This window comes from Pyxicephalus adspersus, unplaced genomic scaffold (genome assembly GCF_032062135.1).
Source record: "Pyxicephalus adspersus unplaced genomic scaffold, UCB_Pads_2.0 Sca73, whole genome shotgun sequence".
NCBI lineage: Eukaryota > Metazoa > Chordata > Amphibia > Anura > Pyxicephalidae > Pyxicephalus > Pyxicephalus adspersus.
Window position 1 is genome coordinate 4,977 of NW_027317080.1, and position 26,276 is coordinate 31,252.

General features: G+C 37.1%; 2 protein-coding genes and 2 pseudogenes across 2 annotated transcripts; all 4 read left to right on the forward strand.

Annotated features, from left to right (window-relative positions):
* On the forward strand, positions 1 to 18,424 carry LOC140344842 (myosin-7B-like). The gene is made up of 7 exons (XM_072432048.1): positions 1 to 121; positions 7,655 to 7,817; positions 8,626 to 8,729; positions 9,034 to 9,177; positions 11,223 to 11,379; positions 12,957 to 12,984; positions 15,803 to 18,424. The coding sequence occupies exons 2-7, from the start codon at positions 7,718 to 7,720 to the stop codon at positions 15,948 to 15,950; spliced, it is 681 nt and encodes a 226-aa protein (XP_072288149.1). The 5' UTR covers positions 1 to 121; positions 7,655 to 7,717; the 3' UTR covers positions 15,951 to 18,424.
* On the forward strand, positions 13,679 to 13,785 carry LOC140344844 (U2 spliceosomal RNA; annotated as a pseudogene).
* Positions 17,693 to 26,249, forward strand: LOC140344843 (myosin-7B-like). Its single transcript, XM_072432049.1, has 5 exons — positions 17,693 to 17,704; positions 18,593 to 18,736; positions 20,782 to 20,938; positions 22,516 to 22,543; positions 25,360 to 26,249. The coding sequence occupies exons 1-5, from the start codon at positions 17,693 to 17,695 to the stop codon at positions 25,505 to 25,507; spliced, it is 489 nt and encodes a 162-aa protein (XP_072288150.1). The 3' UTR covers positions 25,508 to 26,249.
* LOC140344845 (U2 spliceosomal RNA) lies at positions 23,238 to 23,344 on the forward strand (annotated as a pseudogene).
* Positions 26,250 to 26,276: the final 27 nt, after the last annotated feature.

Genomic DNA, 26,276 nt, shown 5'->3' on the forward strand with positions numbered 1-26,276 from the left:
GCTGTATGTATCTGACACATGGGAATTTCTCACATATCTGCCCTCTACAGTGACCTTCAGCCACACAATAAAAAGAGACTTCAGTGTATCTCAGGAGCAGCCTCTCGGTCCTGTAGCCAAGGTTGGTAGCAGTGTGTTTGTCTGTGTGAAATGTACTAACTCTTGGAATAATGGCCTTCCCAGTGGTTGCACATTAGCGCGCTCTTTATTAGGTGCCTACTGTTTTTGATTTGCAGGAATTTTAGCTACGTCTTGACTCTTCGTGTCTGAACGTCTTAAGCCCCTGGGCTTTCAATGTCGAACAACTGCGATGTAAAATCCCTTTTCCTCCCTAGTCATCTATTTTATTCTTTTACTAACATTCTTCTGCAAAAAGACTTTTTTTTAAAGTATCAACTTCAAAATATTTCTGAACTGCTTTAAAAGCAAGCCATGGTCCTTAGGGATAAAATGCAAGACAAATGAATTATAGCAAATATGTGTGTAAATCTTTTTTTTATTTTTTGTTTAATGTTGGAAATTAGGTACTAACAAAGGACTGTTTTATATTCCGTCACCGAGTTCTGTTTTTTAGTTCTCATATGTATAAAAAAATTTTTGTTTGCTTTTTTTTTATTTTATAATGTATTTGTAACCATGGCCTGTTCAATCTTACTAATGTTTTACAATACATTAACATTTGTACGATTACATTGTTTTTTTAAATGTAAGAGCAACATAGCGCACTGAACTGTGGCAACCAATCAGGAATTGGTGATACTTGTCTGTTTTAAAAAGCTTATTTCTGGTTGGTTACTTTGTATTATGTTTTAAAAAGCTGATTTCTGGTTGGTTACTTTGTATTACCCACACACAGTTCTCTGAGCTGTCATTGCATCAAATTAATTATGCATGCTGTGTTGCTTGTATTTTAAATCGTAATATATTTATTATTATTATTATTATTATTATTATTAATAATAATCCCATGAAAGGTCAATCCACCAATGATTGCACCTTTCTATTGGGCTATTGCTAAGCCTATCTATAATATCCACCTATTTAATATCTTTCCATCAAGGTGCTCCAACATCTATACATACAAATTTGTGTGTTATTAGGATATATTTATAGGGCTGTAAATCTGGCATTCACAAAATATTCTCTGGTGGAAAATCAATCACTGCTATAGAAAATACATGGACCTGGAAGATTCTTCACCAGAGAATGTTTGGTGAATGTAAGATTCACTGCTTTATAAATACACCCACTGAGTTTTGCTGGCCACTCCATTGCATACAACAAATAATTCTTATTACGTAACAACCAATCAAAATTTTACTTGCTGATGTCAATATGGATTCTGATTGGTTGCTCTGGGTTAGTACCACTCAAATATTAGCACTCTATTGCTAAACATCATTGGCTGAAAAAACATTCTCTAAATTAATCATAGGTGAAAAATCTTAGCCTATAATTGAATGTGTATGCTTACAACCTATGCAGAGAACCTAGTAGGGGTGCTGTCTTTTAAGAGCAATAAAGATTATTTGGAAAGAAAACCCAGATGGCAATTATTTTCCAAGATGAATCCACTTGGGGATATATAAACTGGTTGGTGGTGGTCTTTGACCAACTAACATTTATTAATATGACTTGGCTTTCAAGAAATGATCATTTGATATCTGTATGTCCTTTAACACCCTGGAGGAAATATATTATGCAATATCCATATACAGCCATAGGCTTTGTACTTCCATGACATCTAGATGGAGCCAGGAAACTCCAATAGGAGATAGGTGCAGCCAAAGAAAGTCACATTACACTCACCTAACCCTGCACCGTCCAATGATTTAACTTCTGCTTGCAAACTTGCCCCTCATGGGAGGGCCTAATGTGATGCTCAGGAAATGATAGGGCATTTCAATGTGCTCATAATAATTCACAGTTCTTCCAACTTGGTGGAAAAATCTCTGTGCATGAGAGCTAAGGTATTAAAATCTTTTTTTCCACATATAAATATATATATTTATGTATATAGATAAATAAATATATATATATATATATATATATATATATATTATATATTTATATACAAAAGAAAAGAAATTGGGTGGGTGTGGGTGTAATTATTCCCACAATATAATACCTTAAATAAGGAGTGAAGCTAAAATCAAACAATCTAAAAACTATACATTGCTCATAGTCCACGACTCAAATGAACAAATGAATATGTATATAAATCTCATTGTAAAATGTAATTACAGCCTATACCTATCAATGGATATACTTATGTTGTTTTATCTTTATATCCTTGTCTGTATTTGCAAGCATATGTTATATACATTATTTTATGTAAAATATACAGAAAAGTAGACAATGGAATCAGTATCTATAAAAATGATCCTTTACATTTTACAATTGAGAGAATGTTTTCTTCCATTACTTTTATCTTGGCAAAGATGGATATACAAGTCAATCTGGAACATTACAAGTGCGTCCGAGCTCTTGCAGAGTTCTTCTGTTTTGATGTAATATTATGTAACACTTCCTGGCCATCAATAGCAATTATAATTTCTTAGTTATTTATATCCATTAAAGTTCTGTACGCTTACATCATTATTTTAATTATATGAATTACTTTTTCAAACATAATTTAATATCTGCATTTATATACGTTTACAACCAGCAGTTCAAAGCCAACTCTACTCAAGTTGTGTTAATAGCACAATCTAATAAAATGTTATTGCTAATTGTAGGTGGTTGCAACCATAAAGGGTCTTTTGATGGAAACATATTATCCCTTATTGTTTTAGATGAATGTAAAATGAATATAGAGCTTTGACAAGTTATTATTATTATTATTATTCTGTATTTATTTAGCTCCAACATATTATGCAGCATTGTGCATTAAATAGGGATTGCAAATGACAGATACAGACACAAGCGTAGGAGGAAAGGAACCTTCCCAAAAGAGCTTGCAATCTAAATGATAATGATTAAAGATTCATTGCCATTGACTTGAAATTTTAACCTGATATTCATTTTAAGAATGATTTAATTTACAATTGTTTACACTGATTGGTTATAAAGGAATATGTATGGAGTTCAGTTATTCCCATAGTAATTATTGCTTTACAGCTAGTTATTCCCCTCAATATACCCAGATTGACCAACGATTGTATCTGATTGGTTATTAGGAATCCCTAAAGCACTCGGCATACAAAAAATGATTAATATGTTCAAAATGATTCAAGAATAGTATTTAATTGTATAATTCATTTTTCTTCTGGATAAAAGAATAAAAAGTTAAAACCCTGAGCAGGTTTTATTGCTATCTAGGACCCTGTAGGGAATTTTCCCGTTCTGTCCTGGTGACAGCCTTTTATCAGGAGGGGAAAATACCTACATGGATATTCATTTACATGAAAATTAATTAGGACCTGTTGGTGGAATGATAGTTTTCCCCAGGTACTTGCAGTGCCTTCATCTAAATGTCATATACTAAATATACAATATACTAAATATAATCGCAAGGGGTGGCATTCCATGAACTGCAAATTGTCTGCTACATTCAGCCTTACAGGGCTCGGAAAAACCAGATGGGTAAAGTACCACGTCATTTGTTAGGTGCTATCGTGTCTCAAAGGTTACTAAAAGCTAAATACAAGGCAGGTAAAAAAACAGCCAATAATAGGGTTGTGTTTCACTGAAATCTTAATAAACAGATTTTAAATTGAACTAATTAAGGTTTTAGTCTCCTTTAGTCCTATGTACAGCAGCAGTGGCATAAAGACTGACAGTAATTGGAGAAAGTCAGGTGCTTTTGCATTGAAAAGTATTGAAAGAAAAGAGAGCAGAAAGATGTCTCAATCATTCTATTTTGCTGCTTCTCATTTACTATCCAATCACAGTCTGGGGGCGGGAAGGTGACCTAACTATTTCACCCAACTGCAGCAGAGAAAAGTCAGGTCACCATGCTGGCTGTACTTTACTGTAGGAACAGAAATATAAATCAATGGGAAGATATAACTGCTCCTATACATTGTACAGTATATATTTCCACTGTACATTTGGAAGCCCCTGTGTTTTTAGCACACAGGGCAGTTATCTTTCAAAATACTGCTAGTTACATGCTAATTTTGTGTGTTTTATACATATTTAAATACAATTTAGAGGTATTTTAGATATTGAACTCATGTCCAATAATCCCATGAAAGGTCAATCCACCAATGATTGCACCTTTCTATTGGGCTATTGCTAAGCCTATCTATAATATCCACCTATTTAATATCTTTCCATCAAGGTGCTCCAACATCTATACATACAAATTTGTGTGTTATTAGGATATATTTATAGGGCTGTAAATCTGGCATTCACAAAATATTCTCTGGTGGAAAATCAATCACTGCTATAGAAAATACATGGACCTGGAAGATTCTTCACCAGAGAATGTTTGGTGAATGTAAGATTCACTGCTTTATAAATACACCCACTGAGTTTTGCTGGCCACTCCATTGCATACAACAAATAATTCTTATTACGTAACAACCAATCAAAATTTTACTTGCTGATGTCAATATGGATTCTGATTGGTTGCTCTGGGTTAGTACCACTCAAATATTAGCACTCTATTGCTAAACATCATTGGCTGAAAAAACATTCTCTAAATTAATCATAGGTGAAAAATCTTAGCCTATAATTGAATGTGTATGCTTACAACCTATGCAGAGAACCTAGTAGGGGTGCTGTCTTTTAAGAGCAATAAAGATTATTTGGAAAGAAAACCCAGATGGCAATTATTTTCCAAGATGAATCCACTTGGGGATATATAAACTGGTTGGTGGTGGTCTTTGACCAACTAACATTTATTAATATGACTTGGCTTTCAAGAAATGATCATTTGATATCTGTATGTCCTTTAACACCCTGGAGGAAATATATTATGCAATATCCATATACAGCCATAGGCTTTGTACTTCCATGACATCTAGATGGAGCCAGGAAACTCCAATAGGAGATAGGTGCAGCCAAAGAAAGTCACATTACACTCACCTAACCCTGCACCGTCCAATGATTTAACTTCTGCTTGCAAACTTGCCCCTCATGGGAGGGCCTAATGTGATGCTCAGGAAATGATAGGGCATTTCAATGTGCTCATAATAATTCACAGTTCTTCCAACTTGGTGGAAAAATCTCTGTGCATGAGAGCTAAGGTATTAAAATCTTTTTTTCCACATATAAATATATATATTTATGTATATAGATAAATAAATATATATATATATATATATATATATATAAAGAAAGAAAGAGAGACAGCCCTGTTTGTGTATATATATATACAAATATGACCATATATATATATAAATATAGTATATGTACTTACTTGTCAGAGCCTGGTAGTTTTGTGATAGTGTTTCTGCAAAATGCAACAAAGAAGCATAACCTGAAAAGGTAATGAACAAATATGATTGTCTTTATATATACAAATATGACTATATATATATATATATATATATATATACAAAAAGAGCTAAATATATAAAAAAAATATATATATGGTCATATTTGTATATATATATATACACAAACAGGGCTGTCTCTCTTTCTTTCTTTATATATATATATATATATATTTATTTATCTATCTATCTATCTATCTATCTATCTATCTATCTATCTATCTACCTACCTTTAAATATATATATATATATATATATATATATATACAGGCATATTGTTCATTACTTATTTAGGCTCTGACCAGTAAAACACAGTTTCTAATGATCTGAAACAACCACAGTGCTCTGATAAGGAATCATGGGATCTTTACAAAGACAGTAAATTAATATTACTTTTTATGCCTATTAAGAAAGATTTTTTTTCCCACTGAATGGTGTGAATTGGTAATGCCATCATGTGCTCTTTTGTGGCCTTCTAGCTTAAGTTGTAACCTGAACCCTTAGTAAATGGCTATTTTCTGGAGCTGTTTGGGGTATGCCATACAATAATGTATATAATTAGGATTGGGAGCAGTCAGCACCTGTTATGTAAAAGCCCGGGGTACATTGTAGCTGCCTTGTGTGCAGAAGGGACAAGGTCAGGGTACAAGTTGTAGTGGACATAAACAATGAGTTTAACCTCGGGGCTGTGCTTGGATTGCCTGGCAAGTGCGGGATTAGGTTACACGACCAGGGACATGTCAAGGAGCTGAGGTCATGTATGTGTCCCCTGCGTCTTGCTGTTTTAAAAAAATGTTTTTGTTGTGTTGAATTACTGAGGCACACACAGTTTTGCCTTTAACTGAGAGCCAACAGCTGCAGGCTCTAGAGGTTTCAGCGGGGAGTGTTTTAGGGTCGTAGGTGCTGCTTTTTTTTGAGTGTAACATCTTGACGAATACAAGTTTATAGGAAACGTTTTTGGAAGTTGCGATACCTTACATTAAAGCAGGGGTGTCAAACTCAAATACACAGGGGGCCAAAATTAAAAACTTAGACAAAATCGTGGGCCAACCTTAAAATTTATTGAAAAAATTTTGGAAATTTTTCCTTCTCATTAGATAAAAAACCTTTTCATATGGAAACAAAGGGGTTTTTCTTTATTTCTTTACATTCAATCGTAAACATACATAAAAATGTTTATTTTATTCTATTTAAGAAAAAAATGTATTTCTCTATTTGTAGCCTTCTGAGTTAAATTCCAATAGTAACCTTTTTTGCAGAGGGTAACAATAATAATTACAATATTCTTCTATGAAAATCCAACCATTCAAGTCCATGCCTTGGAGTAGCAAGGAAAAGTACAGCTGAGAGGGAGTTCTGGAAATGCCAGACACGGCCAATGCGGTGCTAAATCTTATGAGTGGCCCGCCGGTGAAACCCCCTCTTCATTGAAATAGTGCCGCTACTAAAATTCCCCGCATTATTTGCGTCTATAAAAGAGTCCAATGCGGGGCACCACATAGGCAGAGAGCTCGCTGGTATATAGACGCGAATGATGCCGGGAATTGTAGTAGCGGCGCTATTTCAATGCAACTGCGCGCCAGCTGCTGTTCATATTTAGGACTCCTTTGGGAGCCAAAAAAAAAAAACCGTTGGGGCCCAGATTTGGCCCCCAGGCCAGAGTTTGACACCCCTGCATTAAAGGGGAATAAAAAATGTTTTATTTTGTAGCTTGTATGTGGTGGCTGCATATGTAACAATAGGATTATGGAACCCCCACTAGTATTCATATTCTCTATATTATAGGGCATTGTTCTGTAGTCCTCATTAAACAATGTCATTGATAACAGTCAATACAAGTGGATAACAGCTCACAACATTTCTAACAGGATCAAGGGATTTAATTTTTTTTGTTTACATCATTTGTTTTCAATGTAGTGGATGATGATTAAAATAGCAGTTAGTTATTTTTTGCTGTGTCCTGCTGAAGAGATTTCTGTTGGAGATGCAACGGGAAGCAAGGAAAATTTCTAAAGTGGAGGAAATTTCAATATTTTTGTATATTTCTGGGAGGAGAGCACTGCAGGGTGCAGAACACAATGGCAGCAAGGACCATTTCCATTGCCAATCATCTGACATCTATCAGACAGCTTTGCAGTATAAGCTACTGTAATAATATATTGGGGAATCTTCTGGATTATAACATGCTGTAAATACTTTTTGTTTTCCAGGGGTGAGGCACATTCTGGGTCTTTCTTTTTCTGGTCCCTATTCATCTCCCTTCCTCTACCATCATGACTTCTCTTCAGGATATGTCCGAGTTTGGGGAGTCCGCTGACTACTTGCGGAAAAGTGACAATGAACTTATGAAGCTTCAGACCATCCCTTTCGATGGTAAGTGTCAGACCCAGCTAGAAAAGATTGGGGATGTAATAACCTTATAAAAATATATAAAATGTAGGACCAACTACTGCACGTGATATTTTTACATGAAGATTCTTGGGGTGGGGTCACACTGTTGCTCAAACCTATTACCATGCGGTAAGGAAACAAATTAGTTTGCATGGGTTACCCAGTACGACGAAATGCAGCAAAAAGGTGCAGGTACCATCTGGCAGTGCACTACAATGCATGTCCATTGGCAAAGTGCATTATTAATATTATTATTAAACTGTATTTATATAGCGCCAACATAATATGCAGCACTGTACAAAAAATAGGGCTTGCTAATGACAGACAGATATAACTAACACAGGAGGAGGAGAGAACCCAGCTGAGAAAAGTTTACAATGCATTAAGGTGCAATTCAGTAATAATTGACATGCTGGGTGTGAAAGGTCAGAGAATAAGCAAAGGAGGTGCCTGACACCTTGTAATTCATAAACTAGGAATATGGTTGGGCAATATGAAGAACTCTTCTTGTTCAGGTCTAAGTGACAGCAGCAGTAGGTCCCACCCCAAAACATGCCCATCTCAAACAAATGGCCCATTAATCCCAAAGAGCCCTTTGGCTGTGGAACAGTCTGCACAAATGGTGTCTATTCCTGCTGGGTGATGGTCCCCATGTGTATCTCCATTTGGTGCACTTTGGTGGTGGTCAGTCAGCCAAACTGGAATGTCCCATGGAAAGATTTTTGTGGTTCTGTGGTGAGGGGGGTCTGAAGGCTCAGATTAGATATAATCCTTTTTATCTTTATGATAGGTAAGAAGAAGGCCTGGATTCCAGATGACAAGGAAGCCTATATTGAGGTGGAAATAAAGGATTCTTCAGGTGGTAAAATCACAGTGGAAACCAAAGACAAGAGGGTGAATAAACATTTCATTTTCTATTCTGTATCACCCATGTAATGGCTTGTTTTTTTGTTTAAATAGTATTTAGTCAAAACTCATTTTTCAGTTTTTTATTTGGTGTCTTTGCTCCATTGAAGAGGTTTCTTTATAATTCCTTTATAATATGCACAGCAAGGCGTTTAAAGGATGATTTTCTCCAGAACCATTGTCCCTATTGATTTTATTTCACCTTCTTTTCCTACATTTTCTAGGACTTTTATGCATCGGCTTTGTGTGATATATTTTTATGAGGCTTTTAATTCGATGTTTTTCCCAACAGACGCTCACTGTGAAGGAAGATGACATTCAGCAGATGAACCCTCCAAAATTTGACATGATTGAAGACATGGCAATGTTGACCCACCTAAATGAGGCCTCTGTCTTGTCCAACCTTAGGCGTCGTTATGCCAATTGGATGATCTATGTAAGAGACTTTTTTTTCTTATTTGAGAAGAAAATTCCTTTGTGCTGATTATGTGCAACCAGTGAATAATGCAAAATAGTGGCCTGGCACTGTGGCTTTTTGCCAATACACAATTTCAAGTATACACCAATAGGAATGTAATGAGGATAATCAAACATATGGTCAATATCCAAAGACGCATCTGAATCCCCACTCCAACAACATATATTGTCTGTTACCTTTTCCCCAGGTAGGCATTACATGGTACAACACCTTACTAGAAAAAAACCCTCATGGCAAATCCAAGATTGCATTTCTCATCATTACCTTGTGTCCGATACTCATTATTATAAGACAACCCAGTTCTTTTTTCAGTTACCAACAGCTAAATCCCAACTTGTGACCTATATCTTCCACAGTGTTGTCCTCACCGGTCTCATTAGTGTACATATTAGTTGTCCGAAGTCATTTCTTTTTCTTACAAAAACATGAAATGGCTCCTAAGCAAAGCTCAGGCATGCCAAAATATTAACGGAGCACACCAGACGTCACCATGACCCAACCCATCGGGTACCTAGGTAAACACATCTTACACAGGAGTAAACAGGTGATAACGGTGAAAGAACATGAGACTGTCAAACCACAAAGACAAAGAAGGTCACTAACATTTGACTCCAAGTCATATAGCCGTTACATGGATATATATACACTAACGATCTGAAAAATAGAATAGTCCACATTCCCCTCAAAGCCATGCAAACATTCATGTATTGATAATGCAGACAGTGCTAATGAATTGTCTGTAGGGTTTAATGTAATTTTAGGTTCAGAGTGCAAAAGTCTAAGGATACGTTACCCTCAACATCTGGTTAAAAGAGATTTAAAGGAAGAAATCTGAACAGATTGCCTACTTATGCATCTTGCAGACATAACAAAACAGGCAACTGCCGTTCATGAATTCAAAATAAAGCTCAGATGAAAAGTTGCACAAACATGTTAACTGTATTCATAATGTTTATGGTCTCCGGCTTTGCTCGTGATTATCAGGCTATATATATCCAAGCTTCCAGAAGGTGGTAATGTTAGAGGTGCTTGTTATCACACAGTTTCCTGCAGGTTGAGATCCTTCGCTCCTCTACAGAGAAGTGAGAAGGTTGTAAAATGCTGCATATGTATTGTAGTTAACATGGGGATGAGCTACACAACTGATCTGTCTTTCCTGGGAGATATATATGACCAATTGTGATCAGCCCTACAATTTTGGTAAACTTGAGCTGGAAACAAAGTTAAACCAGTGACCTTAACGTGTAAAGTATTTCTAAAACCAAATATCATATATAATATCTATGGTAGCCATTTGGAAGCCAAAAGCTAAATTTTTCTAAAGTGTGGGGTTCCAGAAAACGTAGAAATAAAAAAAAGATTCATATAGGTACTACTTGCTTTTAACTCCAAGGGTCAGCAACAGCAGAAATAATTCCACCATAGGTTTGTAGTCACCTCCACCATGGTTCCTTGGCTGATCCTTCTTGGGGGAAAGTTGATTGCCCTCTATGGATATATGGAAGCCAATTGTTGTTGTTCTCCAAAGCCCATTGCCCACAGCTCTCCTTCTTCTACAGTCACAGGTTAGGAAAAAGATGCTTCTTGAGGATCATTCAACAAATGTCCATGCATGACGTTTTTTTTTATAATTTGTAGGCAGCTTTTATCCCTGTCCTATAAAAGCAAATTTGTTTCAAACAATGGTCTTTTCTTGAATTTTATAATTCTTTTTGCATTTGGGAACATAGAAAGTCCATCTAACAGATCTGAGACATAGTAACATATACAAAAAAAAAATTCCCACAGCTGAGAAGCTGTTCCCGAGGCTTTATTTAGACATGTGTAAAGAAAGAAAGCTTGTTTCATGCCGTTTGTGTGACTGACCATGTTCTAAGATGATAAATATCTAACTAAATTAACCGTGAAACAGTCGCATTGAAGTTCTTGGAACTGATCTGTAGGCGCTTTATAGTTTATGAGCGCAGCTGTTGCCCAGCTCATGTCTGTCTTTTTCTTTTCAGACCTACTCGGGGTTGTTCTGTGTCACTGTGAACCCATACAAGTGGCTTCCTGTGTACACAGCCACCGTGGTAGCCGCTTACAGAGGCAAGAGACGCACAGAGGCTCCACCCCATATCTACGCCATCGCTGATAACGCATACAACGACATGGTGCGGAGTAGGTATCCAGAAAACTAAAATATGACAATGCATTCTCTGCTGTCTAATGAACACTAAAACATTTCATACCAACATGCTAAAACAGCCCCAGTCCGTCCCTTAGATGTAAAAAAAATTGGCACCTAATGCTGAGTTTCGGTAGGCCTCTTCCCCTAAATCCAAGTCAAGTAACCCAAGCTGTCTCTAAAATAAGTGTTAGATCATATTTATTCCCAAAGCAAACGATTTTTATTGTTTTAAAAAGAGTGGGCAACAGCTTGAACCTCTGTTAGGTCCTCATTGTTATCTGTGACACATTTGTAAGCGTTTTTCCCACCTCTTGTATTGGAGATCTTTGTTTCCAAGAGAATAAGTTCAGTGCTAAATCTTTCTCATTTCTAATGTAAATTTTCCACTTTGGATTTTAAAATCTCAGGTTTCATATTATGTGCCAAGCTGACATTTCTGTTCTGGTGTTACTTTTACAGAGATGTATGAGACAAGACTTCTCAGATCATATCATGGTCCTTTACAACCTAAGTCTCTGGACTTTTCTCTGCTACCTTTGCCAGAGACAGCAGAATTACTGGGTGGTCACAAATGGTGATGCTTATTGGAAAAGTCTTACTTATAAAGTACCGACACATTTTCTATCTCTTTACTCTTCCGAATCTTCTACTGGGGGAGCTTACAATGTCCTTACCAGTTACATGAAAGTATAAAAGAAGTGACAGTACTACCAGCTAACCATTTACTATATGGTTCTTATGCCATTAGGTACCATCTTGGTATATACAGAATGGAAATTACTGGTTGCCTCTACTGTAATCAGCAGTTTGAGGCTAAAACTGACCTTATCAGTGGCATGCTACTCTATAGAGAAAATGGCTGGTCTGCCCTGGGGATTAGAAAAAGGAACTACAAACTTTGAGGCAACAAACAAACTTCTAGAAGATTTAATATATGACCAGGAGGATATAGACAACCTACCAATGGATCAAGTTTAGGTTTCTTTATTAAAGCCTCTTGCTTATTCTACATTATACAAGGATATATTAGACCGCTGTGAGCTCCTATCCTTGCAATAACAGTTAGGGAAAGTACAATGATTCCTCACACAAAGCTAGCTAGTGCACAAAGCTAGCTCCATAAATACATGACTTAATTAGTTTGGTGTGGAGGAACTGAAACAGTTTGCTCAGAATCCTGATCAAAACCCTTCTGAACTCCTTTTGAATGAATTGGAACCATGACTGTAAGCTAGGTCAAATATACTCCAAAATATTATTAAAATATAATAAATACTAAAAGAATAATAATAAAAAGCGCGAAGGGCATTATAGGCGGAGTGGGAGGGGGGCAACACCATATTAATGCCCATCGTTTTGAGATTCTAAAATGCTAATAAAGATTTTATGGTCCGATGGTCACAACTTTCTGCAACATAGGGTAGATTGAGCATGGAACCCATGACATCCAATCAGCACTGATTAACAATAAAATTTATTATAAAACACATTTACATAATTACATGTTCATAATACCAATTTCATATGCACTTAAGTAAGAGATATTGTTCTGTTTTTTTTTTTTTAGATCGTGAAAACCAGTCAATGCTGATCACGTAAGTTATTTTTTAAAAAATGATTTGTGAAATAAGTAATATTGGTATGTTTTATAGAACTATTAGGACCTATGTTTTGAGTAATAGCACTTATTAGCCATTAGTAAATTGTCTTCTGTTCAATGACACATCTTCACTCGCTATAGTTAAATGTGGCTTACAACTTAAAAGTGGGGGGTCACCAATTTCCAAAGCAAGTTAAGCAAAAGAAGACCTTGGTTTATAGCATGTTGAAACAATGTATTAGTTACATTTACTTTTTAGATTCCACCTATTGTTCAAAGCAGAGTAATCTTTAGTGGAAATCGTTTTTTTCCATTCCTTTTTTTTGGAGGTCCTAATACTGTTTGGTGGGGGACACTAAAATTCTTTTTTGCAGAAAGTGTGCAGGAAAAGTGGACTGTAATCAGCAATAGGGTTACCTGACAAGCCTTAATTTTACTGGCTTATAATCAACTTTTCTCATGTCCCCCCACCACTGTGTATCCATACCACCAGTATGGAAGTTCATGAAATTCTTTAAACCATGATGCAGTGCTAGGAACCTGTGCAGCCAATCCAGGGAGCAGGGAGGGTCTTTAACCTTGGGTAAGCTCCAATCAGATATTCTTTTATGAGCATAGGCAGCAGAATGCTGGGGTAGCAATTAAATGAACATGTGGCCAGCAAACTTAACATTGGCCAACTAGACTAAATCGCTTCTTGGCCTTTTAGCTAAGATCAAGTGTAGTATCTGTTCTTATCAGTTCTGGATGCTGGGAAGCCAATGCACCTTGGGGGGTACCAAGGTTAGTACGCTCTTGATTAAAAGGCTGGAGTATGGAGGTTGTTGGGCTGGCAATCTCCCTATCTCTGCCTGCTGATGAGGGCGGGACTGCCAAAATCTGGCCAGAAGATCGGGGATGAAAAGGTCCGCAGGAGTTGTATCCTTGGTTTGGGCGGCCCAGGGGCGCCTTAATCACTGAACATCAATTGAGCGATTGTGCACAGTAATTATTGCACACACGACACCTTAAACTTTGCACTTCTCTTTTGTAACCCGCCTCTTTGGCTGGGCCTTTTGGCCAGACCTGAGGAATATCTATATCCAGCCGAAGGCAAGCCATAGATACCATACCACAGCACTCTTTCACATCTTTTTTTTCATGTGTATGTTTTTTTCCCACCCTGCACTAGATAAGTAAGGGGCAGGTCCTTCTTTAGAGCCTCATCCTGAAAGTTAGGTGTGCGGGGGGAGCATGGCCTTTTGGTCTGTGCTTTCCCTAACCTTGGCTCTCTCTTCAGGAGAGAGTTGCATGTGAGGGTTTGGCTCTGGTCAGCCCTCTAAGTATTGGAGGCACTCTGCCTAGGCTATGGCTTGGGTAGGGTGGACTCCAAACTGGGAAGCTTGTCCCCTGTCAGGAGCCTTGAGCTCCGGGGTGTTCAGGTAACGAGGTCCTAGTGATGAACCATGCAGAGCGCCTGGTGCAATTTTTTGTGAAGTACACTTGTGCACTATCACTTCTTTTTGCACCGGGTTTCATTTTATTGTGTTGTTTTCGACATAGAAGATGTTTGCACACTGCATATTTTTGATTAAAAAATTGGCCAACTAGACTATGTTACAGAAACTTACATGCTATGTTCTGCCCATTCAGAAGCAGAAAAACTGCAAATCATTCAGTGCTTTATATAAATTGCTCATAAAATGTAGCCCTTGATCCTCCCAAATGGCCAGTGTAATTTAGGCATCATCACAAACATTCCTTATTTTAAACAATGGACGATAGATTCACATATATATATATTTGCAAGGCGACAAAAGCTAAATAAGGAAGCACGCCAGGCACTGCTCACATCTCAGAAATGCACCATGACCTAAATAGGTAAAGCTGAGATCTGGTATTAAAATGCCTGGCTATTCTCCTTAGGTGGCAATCCCTCATTGTCTGTAGCCTTTGTTATCTGGGGTCTATTCATAGCAGTGAAATCACTGGAGAACAATTGGTCAGCACAGATACGGAGCATTAGAGTTTATCAGCATTGTCATTCCCTGTAACTCTACACTCATACAGAGCTTTGTATCAATGTCACCATTTCATACACACTCTACTGTATTTATATGCAAGAACATATCTGCCAATGGACTAATCCAAGCATTATTATTATTGTGTATTTTATATCCACATAGATTAGGTTAAATGCATATTGGATATTTGTAGGTACAAATTTGGGGTTTTTAATCCAAAGTTTACCCCAGAGTATATGTTAGTGTGATTGTTGGGTTTAAATTGATGAGTATACTCATCAATTCCTTTGAATGCATTTAATTTTCAGAGCTGTTCCCCTATAGTAGATATTTTTATATCAAGCAATTAGCAAGCATCTCTGCTGAACAATTGCTAAGATTACAATATCCGTTCAGACTCTGAACTTGATTGGAAAGTCTTTTGGCGCAGAGCTTATCTAAGGTTGTAGAAGATTTCAAAAGCATGATATAAAGGAACAATAAAATGATATTCTATTTTTTTTTTTTCAGCTTCATATTTGCCACATTTATGAATTTATATGTTTAAACATTTCATTCAGTTACTAAATTAGATGCTACAAATCCTACATGACATATCCCAAATCCAATAAAGGCAACTTTAAGTCCTAACCTAAGCAGCTCAAACTCTTCCCATAATGGTCAGCACACATTTGTGAAGGAACTATTGTAGATTTTAAAAAAGTATTTATTTGTGGATTGAGTACAGTGTTGTGTTTACATCATCTCCGGTACAACCTAATGATGCTGAATTACTCTTCCTCCATTTATCATCTACCATCTGTCCCCAAGTGGAGAATCCGGTGCAGGCAAAACTGTTAACACGAAACGTGTAATTCAGTACTTTGCCGTTGTGGCAGCCCTTGGTGAAGGGATCGGGAAGAAGAGTGTAAGAAAGTGGCTTTGGCAACGCTTCCCTTGCCGTGATTTTACCATTTAGTTTTTTGTACCCCTTTTACTATCTACTTTTGCTTTTTTTACTTCCCACATGCTTTAAAACCGCCTTTCTACCCTTTACCTTTGACTAAGAATCAATACACATGTTGATAATATCAGGCTTCTACTGTACATCTGGTAATGACCAAAAGGGTTGATCTGTTGAATGTGAATTAAAGTGAACTCAGCATCTGAAGGCTGTGTCACCTTTGCAAAGTTCTCAAATGTGGCCTAAAATGTGTATGAAACCTGATTTAAATTTTGGATAGAATAGCTAAAACTGTTTCATTTAGGAGATTTATGCTGGCCATACATGGGTTATATTTCTCATTCAAATGGGTAATCTTTTCAATCGCTTCATTGGACCTGATTTAAAAAAAGTTCTTCAAGGCTGGACAGAATACACTTTCATCAGTGAAGCGAGTAATTGAGCAAACCTGGAATGGATTTCCTAAAATCAAGCTATTTGTTAGCAAATGTTTTCAATCCTGGTCCAGATCCATTCCAGGTTTGCTGGATCACATAGCTTCACTGATTCAAGTGTATTCTCTCCAGCCTTAGAGAACTTTATTAAATCAGGACCATTGAATCAATCATAAATTGATTCTGAATTCAACCAAAAGCAATTAATATTGAGTGTAGCATAGAAAGAAAATAGACCAGTCTGGTCAGAACATTTTGCCTTTTAGCCTTGGGGGCAAATGAACAGAGGGCATTCTCCCAGGAGGGACAGAGGTTCCTACCTCCCTTCAATCTATCCAAATTTAAAAAAGGAACTTTCAGCTTTAAATATAGCTTAATATGATAGTCCTCTTGGCCCTAGTATGGTCACTACAATGAAATGAATAACCAAACAAGAAATGCACATTCACTAGGACCTGGAGGCTAAACAATTGTGAATGACGTTCATTTATAATCTTAGCACCAGAACCTTCTGCTGTTTTGCATTTTATGTTGAATATTATTATGATATGCTTATTCTAAGAATACACTATGTTTTCTCTCAATATTATTGTCAATCAATGTTACAAATAATTTAAATCAATCCTTGAGAATTAATTCAACTATTCAGTACACCTTCTTGATCTGAATTCAAATTGATCAATTTTACCATTATATCTTATTGAAATATAGATCATAACACATAAGGTGGTTTTGATACAAAACAATAGTAATGAAAAAAAATTGCTAATTAATTTTTTTGATCAACCTTCGGCTTGTTTATGTAACAAAAACACAATCAAAATTTGAATTGTTTTAATCGATTTTTAAGTAATGCAAAGTTTTGCTCTAAATGATTGAAAATATTGCATAGTGTATGTTAAAGCAAACCAACAAGCCTATCACTGAATCCAAACATTTGTTAAGAAAAGATAACACAAGGCTTGTTCTCACCAGCAGCGGATTTTGCATCAATGCAAGAACAAGGCTGCATTGCCGTTTGCAGGAAAAAAATTTGGATTTTTGCATAGCTTGTTCTGCTTCTACACAAAAAAATATAGAAATAATAATAAATGATTACAAATAATACATAGGCGTCTATTTATAAAGCAGTGGATCTGATATTCCCTAAAATTTTCCCTGGTGGAGAATCAGTTACTGCCATTGAAATACATGTACCTTGGAGATTCCACACCAGAGAATTTACAGTGAATGTCAGATCCATTGCTTTGAAAACAGACTCCATAGAATTCCATAATAAAACTCAGTTATAAAGTTTTACTGAGTTTTACAGAGTCCGTAGTTATGCCGCTAAAGGTTCTATAGAGGAAGAATAATCTAATTTCCCTTTCATAGTCCAAGAACAGTTTTTGGGGAAGCCAAGTAACCTGTCTGTACTGACAGTTGTGTCACATGCAGAAACCCACAATCTAATTTCTCTTCCATAGTCTAAGAACAATTTCGGGAAAGTTAATTAACCTACCTGTTTGTTTTTGGTATGTTGGGGGAAACTCACACAAGCACAGAAAGAAGTCCACACATAAGCATTGTCACAACTAATTTATGGTCATACATTTGGAGGCCATATGAAATATATACCTACCTACCCCTAATGTCCCAATACTAGTCTTCTCTTTTTCCAAATGCCACTAAATATTTTACATACTCTCAGTATGTTGCTTTTCTTATACCCAGTATTTCCATCAGCTTTGTTTTTTGTTATCCTGTTTTTTTCTTTTAAGACCATCTGCTTCATCCTCCAATCATCTGGATTTAACAGCTTTTCATCCATCTTTGATTTGGTTTCATTTTAATTATTAGACCTTTTTAGTGTTTTTGTGCCATTGATACTCCTTTAGCTTTGCTTTATACAGCGTATTTGGTTTTCTATTATTAATTATGATTTAAACATTTCCCTTTTGCTTCTTTACAATTTTTATTGATTTTCAATCCTTCATTTTGTTCCTTCTGTGTTTTAGCAGCTTATAAATAAAAGCTATATGTTACCTTAGCAGCTCCTAAATACCTGTTCATTGACAGCTTTATGTGGTTTGGTGTCATGTGTTTAAAGGATGATTTTCTCCAGAACCATTGTCCCTATTGATTTTATTTCACCTTCTTTTCCTACATTTTCTAGGACTTTTATGCATCGGCTTTGTGTGATATATTTTTATGAGGCTTTTAATTCGATGTTTTTCCCAACAGACGCTCACTGTGAAGGAAGATGACATTCAGCAGATGAACCCTCCAAAATTTGACATGATTGAAGACATGGCAATGTTGACCCACCTAAATGAGGCCTCTGTCTTGTCCAACCTTAGGCGTCGTTATGCCAATTGGATGATCTATGTAAGAGACTTTTTTTTCTTATTTGAGAAGAAAATTCCTTTGTGCTGATTATGTGCAACCAGTGAATAATGCAAAATAGTGGCCTGGCACTGTGGCTTTTTGCCAATACACAATTTCAAGTATACACCAATAGGAATGTAATGAGGATAATCAAACATATGGTCAATATCCAAAGACGCATCTGAATCCCCACTCCAACAACATATATTGTCTGTTACCTTTTCCCCAGGTAGGCATTACATGGTACAACACCTTACTAGAAAAAAACCCTCATGGCAAATCCAAGATTGCATTTCTCATCATTACCTTGTGTCCGATACTCATTATTATAAGACAACCCAGTTCTTTTTTCAGTTACCAACAGCTAAATCCCAACTTGTGACCTATATCTTCCACAGTGTTGTCCTCACCGGTCTCATTAGTGTACATATTAGTTGTCCGAAGTCATTTCTTTTTCTTACAAAAACATGAAATGGCTCCTAAGCAAAGCTCAGGCATGCCAAAATATTAACGGAGCACACCAGACGTCACCATGACCCAACCCATCGGGTACCTAGGTAAACACATCTTACACAGGAGTAAACAGGTGATAACGGTGAAAGAACATGAGACTGTCAAACCACAAAGACAAAGAAGGTCACTAACATTTGACTCCAAGTCATATAGCCGTTACATGGATATATATACACTAACGATCTGAAAAATAGAATAGTCCACATTCCCCTCAAAGCCATGCAAACATTCATGTATTGATAATGCAGACAGTGCTAATGAATTGTCTGTAGGGTTTAATGTAATTTTAGGTTCAGAGTGCAAAAGTCTAAGGATACGTTACCCTCAACATCTGGTTAAAAGAGATTTAAAGGAAGAAATCTGAACAGATTGCCTACTTATGCATCTTGCAGACATAACAAAACAGGCAACTGCCGTTCATGAATTCAAAATAAAGCTCAGATGAAAAGTTGCACAAACATGTTAACTGTATTCATAATGTTTATGGTCTCCGGCTTTGCTCGTGATTATCAGGCTATATATATCCAAGCTTCCAGAAGGTGGTAATGTTAGAGGTGCTTGTTATCACACAGTTTCCTGCAGGTTGAGATCCTTCGCTCCTCTACAGAGAAGTGAGAAGGTTGTAAAATGCTGCATATGTATTGTAGTTAACATGGGGATGAGCTACACAACTGATCTGTCTTTCCTGGGAGATATATATGACCAATTGTGATCAGCCCTACAATTTTGGTAAACTTGAGCTGGAAACAAAGTTGAACCAGTGACCTTAACGTGTAAAGTATATCTAAAACCAAATATCATATATAATATCTATGGTAGCCATTTGGAAGCCAAAAGCTACATCTTTCTAAAGTGTGGGGTTCCAGAAAACGTAGAAATAAAAAAAAGATTCATATAGGTACTACTTGCTTTTAACTCCAAGGGTCAGCAACAGCAGAAATAATTCCACCATAGGTTTGTAGTCACCTCCACCATGGTTCCTTGGCTGATCCTTCTTGGGGGAAAGTTGATTGCCCTCTATGGATATATGGAAGCCAATTGTTGTTGTTCTCCAAAGCCCATTGCCCACAGCTCTCCTTCTTCTACAGTCACAGGTTAGGAAAAAGATGCTTCTTGAGGATCATTCAACAAATGTCCATGCATGACGTTTTTTTTTATAATTTGTAGGCAGCTTTTATCCCTGTCCTATAAAAGCAAATTTGTTTCAAACAATGGTCTTTTCTTGAATTTTATAATTCTTTTTGCATTTGGGAACATAGAAAGTCCATCTAACAGATCTGAGACATAGTAACATATACAAAAAAAAAATTCCCACAGCTGAGAAGCTGTTCCCGAGGCTTTATTTAGACATGTGTAAAGAAAGAAAGCTTGTTTCATGCCGTTTGTGTGACTGACCATGTTCTAAGATGATAAATATCTAACTAAATTAACCGTGAAACAGTCGCATTGAAGTTCTTGGAACTGATCTGTAGGCGCTTTATAGTTTATGAGCGCAGCTGTTGCCCAGCTCATGTCTGTCTTTTTCTTTTCAGACCTACTCGGGGTTGTTCTGTGTCACTGTGAACCCATACAAGTGGCTTCCTGTGTACACAGCCACCGTGGTAGCCGCTTACAGAGGCAAGAGACGCACAGAGGCTCCACCCCATATCTACGCCATCGCTGATAACGCATACAACGACATGGTGCGGAGTAGGTATCCAGAAAACTAAAATATGACAATGCATTCTCTGCTGTCTAATGAACACTAAAACATTTCATACCAACATGCTAAAACAGCCCCAGTCCGTCCCTTAGATGTAAAAAAAATTGGCACCTAATGCTGAGTTTCGGTAGGCCTCTTCCCCTAAATCCAAGTCAAGTAACCCAAGCTGTCTCTAAAATAAGTGTTAGATCATATTTATTCCCAAAGCAAACGATTTTTATTGTTTTAAAAAGAGTGGGCAACAGCTTGAACCTCTGTTAGGTCCTCATTGTTATCTGTGACACATTTGTAAGCGTTTTTCCCACCTCTTGTATTGGAGATCTTTGTTTCCAAGAGAATAAGTTCAGTGCTAAATCTTTCTCATTTCTAATGTAAATTTTCCACTTGGGATTTTAAAATCTCAGGTTTCATATTATGTGCCAAGCTGACATTTCTGTTCTGGTGTTACTTTTACAGAGATGTATGAGACAAGACTTCTCAGATCATATCATGGTCCTTTACAACCTAAGTCTCTGGACTTTTCTCTGCTACCTTTGCCAGAGACAGCAGAATTACTGGGTGGTCACAAATGGTGATGCTTATTGGAAAAGTCTTACTTATAAAGTACCGACACATTTTCTATCTCTTTACTCTTGCGAATCTTCTACTGGGGGAGCTTACAATGTCCTTACCAGTTACATGAAAGTATAAAAGAAGTGACAGTACTACCAGCTAACCATTTACTATATGGTTCTTATGCCATTAGGTACCATCTTGGTATATACAGAATGGAAATTACTGGTTGCCTCTACTGTAATCAGCAGTTTGAGGCTAAAACTGACCTTATCAGTGGCATGCTACTCTATAGAGAAAATGGCTGGTCTGCCCTGGGGATTAGAAAAAGGAACTACAAACTTTGAGGCAACAAACAAACTTCTAGAAGATTTAATATATGACCAGGAGGATATAGACAACCTACCAATGGATCAAGTTTAGGTTTCTTTATTAAAGCCTCTTGCTTATTCTACATTATACAAGGATATATTAGACCGCTGTGAGCTCCTATCCTTGCAATAACAGTTAGGGAAAGTACAATGATTCCTCACACAAAGCTAGCTAGTGCACAAAGCTAGCTCCATAAATACATGACTTAATTAGTTTGGTGTGGAGGAACTGAAACAGTTTGCTCAGAATCCTGATCAAAACCCTTCTGAACTCCTTTTGAATGAATTGGAACCATGACTGTAAGCTAGGTCAAATATACTCCAAAATATTATTAAAATATAATAAATACTAAAAGAATAATAATAAAAAGCGCGAAGGGCATTATAGGCGGAGTGGGAGGGGGGCAACACCATATTAATGCCCATCGTTTTGAGATTCTAAAATGCTAATAAAGATTTTATGGTCCGATGGTCACAACTTTCTGCAACATAGGGTAGATTGAGCATGGAACCCATGACATCCAATCAGCACTGATTAACAATAAAATTTATTATAAAACACATTTACATAATTACATGTTCATAATACCAATTTCATATGCACTTAAGTAAGAGATATTGTTCTGTTTTTTTTTTTTTAGATCGTGAAAACCAGTCAATGCTGATCACGTAAGTTATTTTTTAAAAAATGATTTGTGAAATAAGTAATATTGGTATGTTTTATAGAACTATTAGGACCTATGTTTTGAGTAATAGCACTTATTAGCCATTAGTAAATTGTCTTCTGTTCAATGACACATCTTCACTCGCTATAGTTAAATGTGGCTTACAACTTAAAAGTGGGGGGTCACCAATTTCCAAAGCAAGTTAAGCAAAAGAAGACCTTGGTTTATAGCATGTTGAAACAATGTATTAGTTACATTTACTTTTTAGATTCCACCTATTGTTCAAAGCAGAGTAATCTTTAGTGGAAATCGTTTTTTTCCATTCCTTTTTTTTGGAGGTCCTAATACTGTTTGGTGGGGGACACTAAAATTCTTTTTTGCAGAAAGTGTGCAGGAAAAGTGGACTGTAATCAGCAATAGGGTTACCTGACAAGCCTTAATTTTACTGGCTTATAATCAACTTTTCTCATGTCCCCCCACCACTGTGTATCCATACCACCAGTATGGAAGTTCATGAAATTCTTTAAACCATGATGCAGTGCTAGGAACCTGTGCAGCCAATCCAGGGAGCAGGGAGGTTCTTTAACCTTGGGTAAGCTCCAATCAGATATTCTTTTATGAGCATAGGCAGCAGAATGCTGGGGTAGCAATTAAATGAACATGTGGCCAGCAAACTTAACATTGGCCAACTAGACTAAATCGCTTCTTGGCCTTTTAGCTAAGATCAAGTGTAGTATCTGTTCTTATCAGTTCTGGATGCTGGGAAGCCAATGCACCTTGGGGGGTACCAAGGTTAGTACGCTCTTGATTAAAAGGCTGGAGTATGGAGGTTGTTGGGCTGGCAATCTCCCTATCTCTGCCTGCTGATGAGGGCGGGACTGCCAAAATCTGGCCAGAAGATCGGGGATGAAAAGGTCCGCAGGAGTTGTATCCTTGGTTTGGGCGGCCCAGGGGCGCCTTAATCACTGAACATCAATTGAGCGATTGTGCACAGTAATTATTGCACACACGGCACCTTAAACTTTGCACTTCTCTTTTGCAACCCGCCTCTTTGGCTTGGCCTTTTGGCCAGACCTGAGGAATATCTATATCCAGCCGAAGGCAAGCCATAGATACCATACCACAGCACTCTTTCACATCTTTTTTTTCATGTGTATGTTTTTTTCCCACCCTGCACTAGATAAGTAAGGGGCAGGTCCTTCTTTAGAGCCTCATCCTGAAAGTTAGGTGTGCGGGGGGAGCATGGCCTTTTGGTCTGTGCTTTCCCTAACCTTGGCTCTCTCTTCAGGAGAGAGTTGCATGTGAGGGTTTGGCTCTGGTCAGCCCTCTAAGTATTGGAGGCACTCTGCCTAGGCTATGGCTTGGGTAGGGTGGACTCCAAACTGGGAAGCTTGTCCCCTGTCAGGAGCCTTGAGCTCCGGGGTGTTCAGGTAACGAGGTCCTAGTGATGAACCATGCAGAGCGCCTGGTGCAATTTTTTGTGAAGTACACTTGTGCACTATCACTTCTTTTTGCACCGGGTTTCGTTTTATTGTGTTGTTTTTGACATAGAGGATGTTTGCACACTGCATATTTTTGATTAAAAAATTGGCCAACTAAACTATGTTACAGAAACTTACATGCTATGTTCTGCCCATTCAGAAGCAGAAAAACTGCAAATCATTCAGTGCTTTATATAAATTGCTCATAAAATGTAGCCCTTGATCCTCCCAAATGGCCAGTGTAATTTAGGCATCATCACAAACATTCCTTATTTTAAACAATGGACGATAGATTCACATATATATATATTTGCAAGGCGACAAAAGCTAAATAAGGAAGCACGCCAGGCACTGCTCACATCTCAGAAATGCACCATGACCTAAATAGGTAAAGCTGAGATCTGGTATTAAAATGCCTGGCTATTCTCCTTAGGTGGCAATCCCTCATTGTCTGTAGCCTTTGTTATCTGGGGCTATTCATAGCAGTGAAATCACTGGAGAACAATTGGTCAGCACAGATACGGAGCATTAGAGTTTATCAGCATTGTCATTCCCTGTAACTCTACACTCATACAGAGCTTTGTATCAATGTCACCATTTCATACACACTCTACTGTATTTATATGCAAGAACATATCTGCCAATGGACTAATCCAAGCATTATTATTATTGTGTATTTTATATCCACATAGATTAGGTTAAATGCATATTGGATATTTGTAGGTACAAATTTGGGGTTTTTAATCCAAAGTTTACCCCAGAGTATATGTTAGTGTGATTGTTGGGTTTAAATTGATGAGTATACTCATCAATTCCTTTGAATGCATTTAATTTTCAGAGCTGTTCCCCTATAGTAGATATTTTTATATCAAGCAATTAGCAAGCAACTCTGCTGAACAATTGCTAAGATTACAATATCCGTTCAGACTCTGAACTTGATTGGAAAGTCTTTTGGCGCAGAGCTTATCTAAGGTTGTAGAAGATTTCAAAAGCATGATATAAAGGAACAATAAAATGATATTCTATTTTTTTTTTTCAGCTTCATATTTGCCACATTTATGAATTTATATGTTTAAACATTTCATTCAGTTACTAAATTAGATGCTACAAATCCTACATGACATATCCCAAATCCAATAAAGGCAACTTTAAGTCCTAACCTAAGCAGCTCAAACTCTTCCCATAATGGTCAGCACACATTTGTGAAGGAACTATTGTAGATTTTAAAAAAGTATTTATTTGTGGATTGAGTACAGTGTTGTGTTTACATCATCTCCGGTACAACCTAATGATGCTGAATTACTCTTCCTCCATTTATCATCTACCATCTGTCCCCAAGTGGAGAATCCGGTGCAGGCAAAACTGTTAACACGAAACGTGTAATTCAGTACTTTGCCGTTGTGGCAGCCCTTGGTGAAGGGATCGGGAAGAAGAGTGTAAGAAAGTGGCTTTGGCAACGCTTCCCTTGCCGTGATTTTACCATTTAGTTTTTTGTACCCCTTTTACTATCTACTTTTGCTTTTTTTACTTCCCACATGCTTTAAAACCGCCTTTCTACCCTTTACCTTTGACTAAGAATCAATACACATGTTGATAATATCAGGCTTCTACTGTACATCTGGTAATGACCAAAAGGGTTGATCTGTTGAATGTGAATTAAAGTGAACTCAGCATCTGAAGGCTGTGTCACCTTTGCAAAGTTCTCAAATGTGGCCTAAAATGTGTATGAAACCTGATTTAAATTTTGGATAGAATAGCTAAAACTGTTTCATTTAGGAGATTTATGCTGGCCATACATGGGTTATATTTCTCATTCAAATGGGTAATCTTTTCAATCGCTTCATTGGACCTGATTTAAAAAAAGTTCTTCAAGGCTGGACAGAATACACTTTCATCAGTGAAGCGAGTAATTGAGCAAACCTGGAATGGATTTCCTAAAATCAAGCTATTTGTTAGCAAATGTTTTCAATCCTGGTCCAGATCCATTCCAGGTTTGCTGGATCACATAGCTTCACTGATTCAAGTGTATTCTCTCCAGCCTTAGAGAACTTTATTAAATCAGGACCATTGAATCAATCATAAATTGATTCTGAATTCAACCAAAAGCAATTAATATTGAGTGTAGCATAGAAAGAAAATAGACCAGTCTGGTCAGAACATTTTGCCTTTTAGCCTTGGGGGCAAATGAACAGAGGGCATTCTCCCAGGAGGGACAGAGGTTCCTACCTCCCTTCAATCTATCCAAATTTAAAAAAG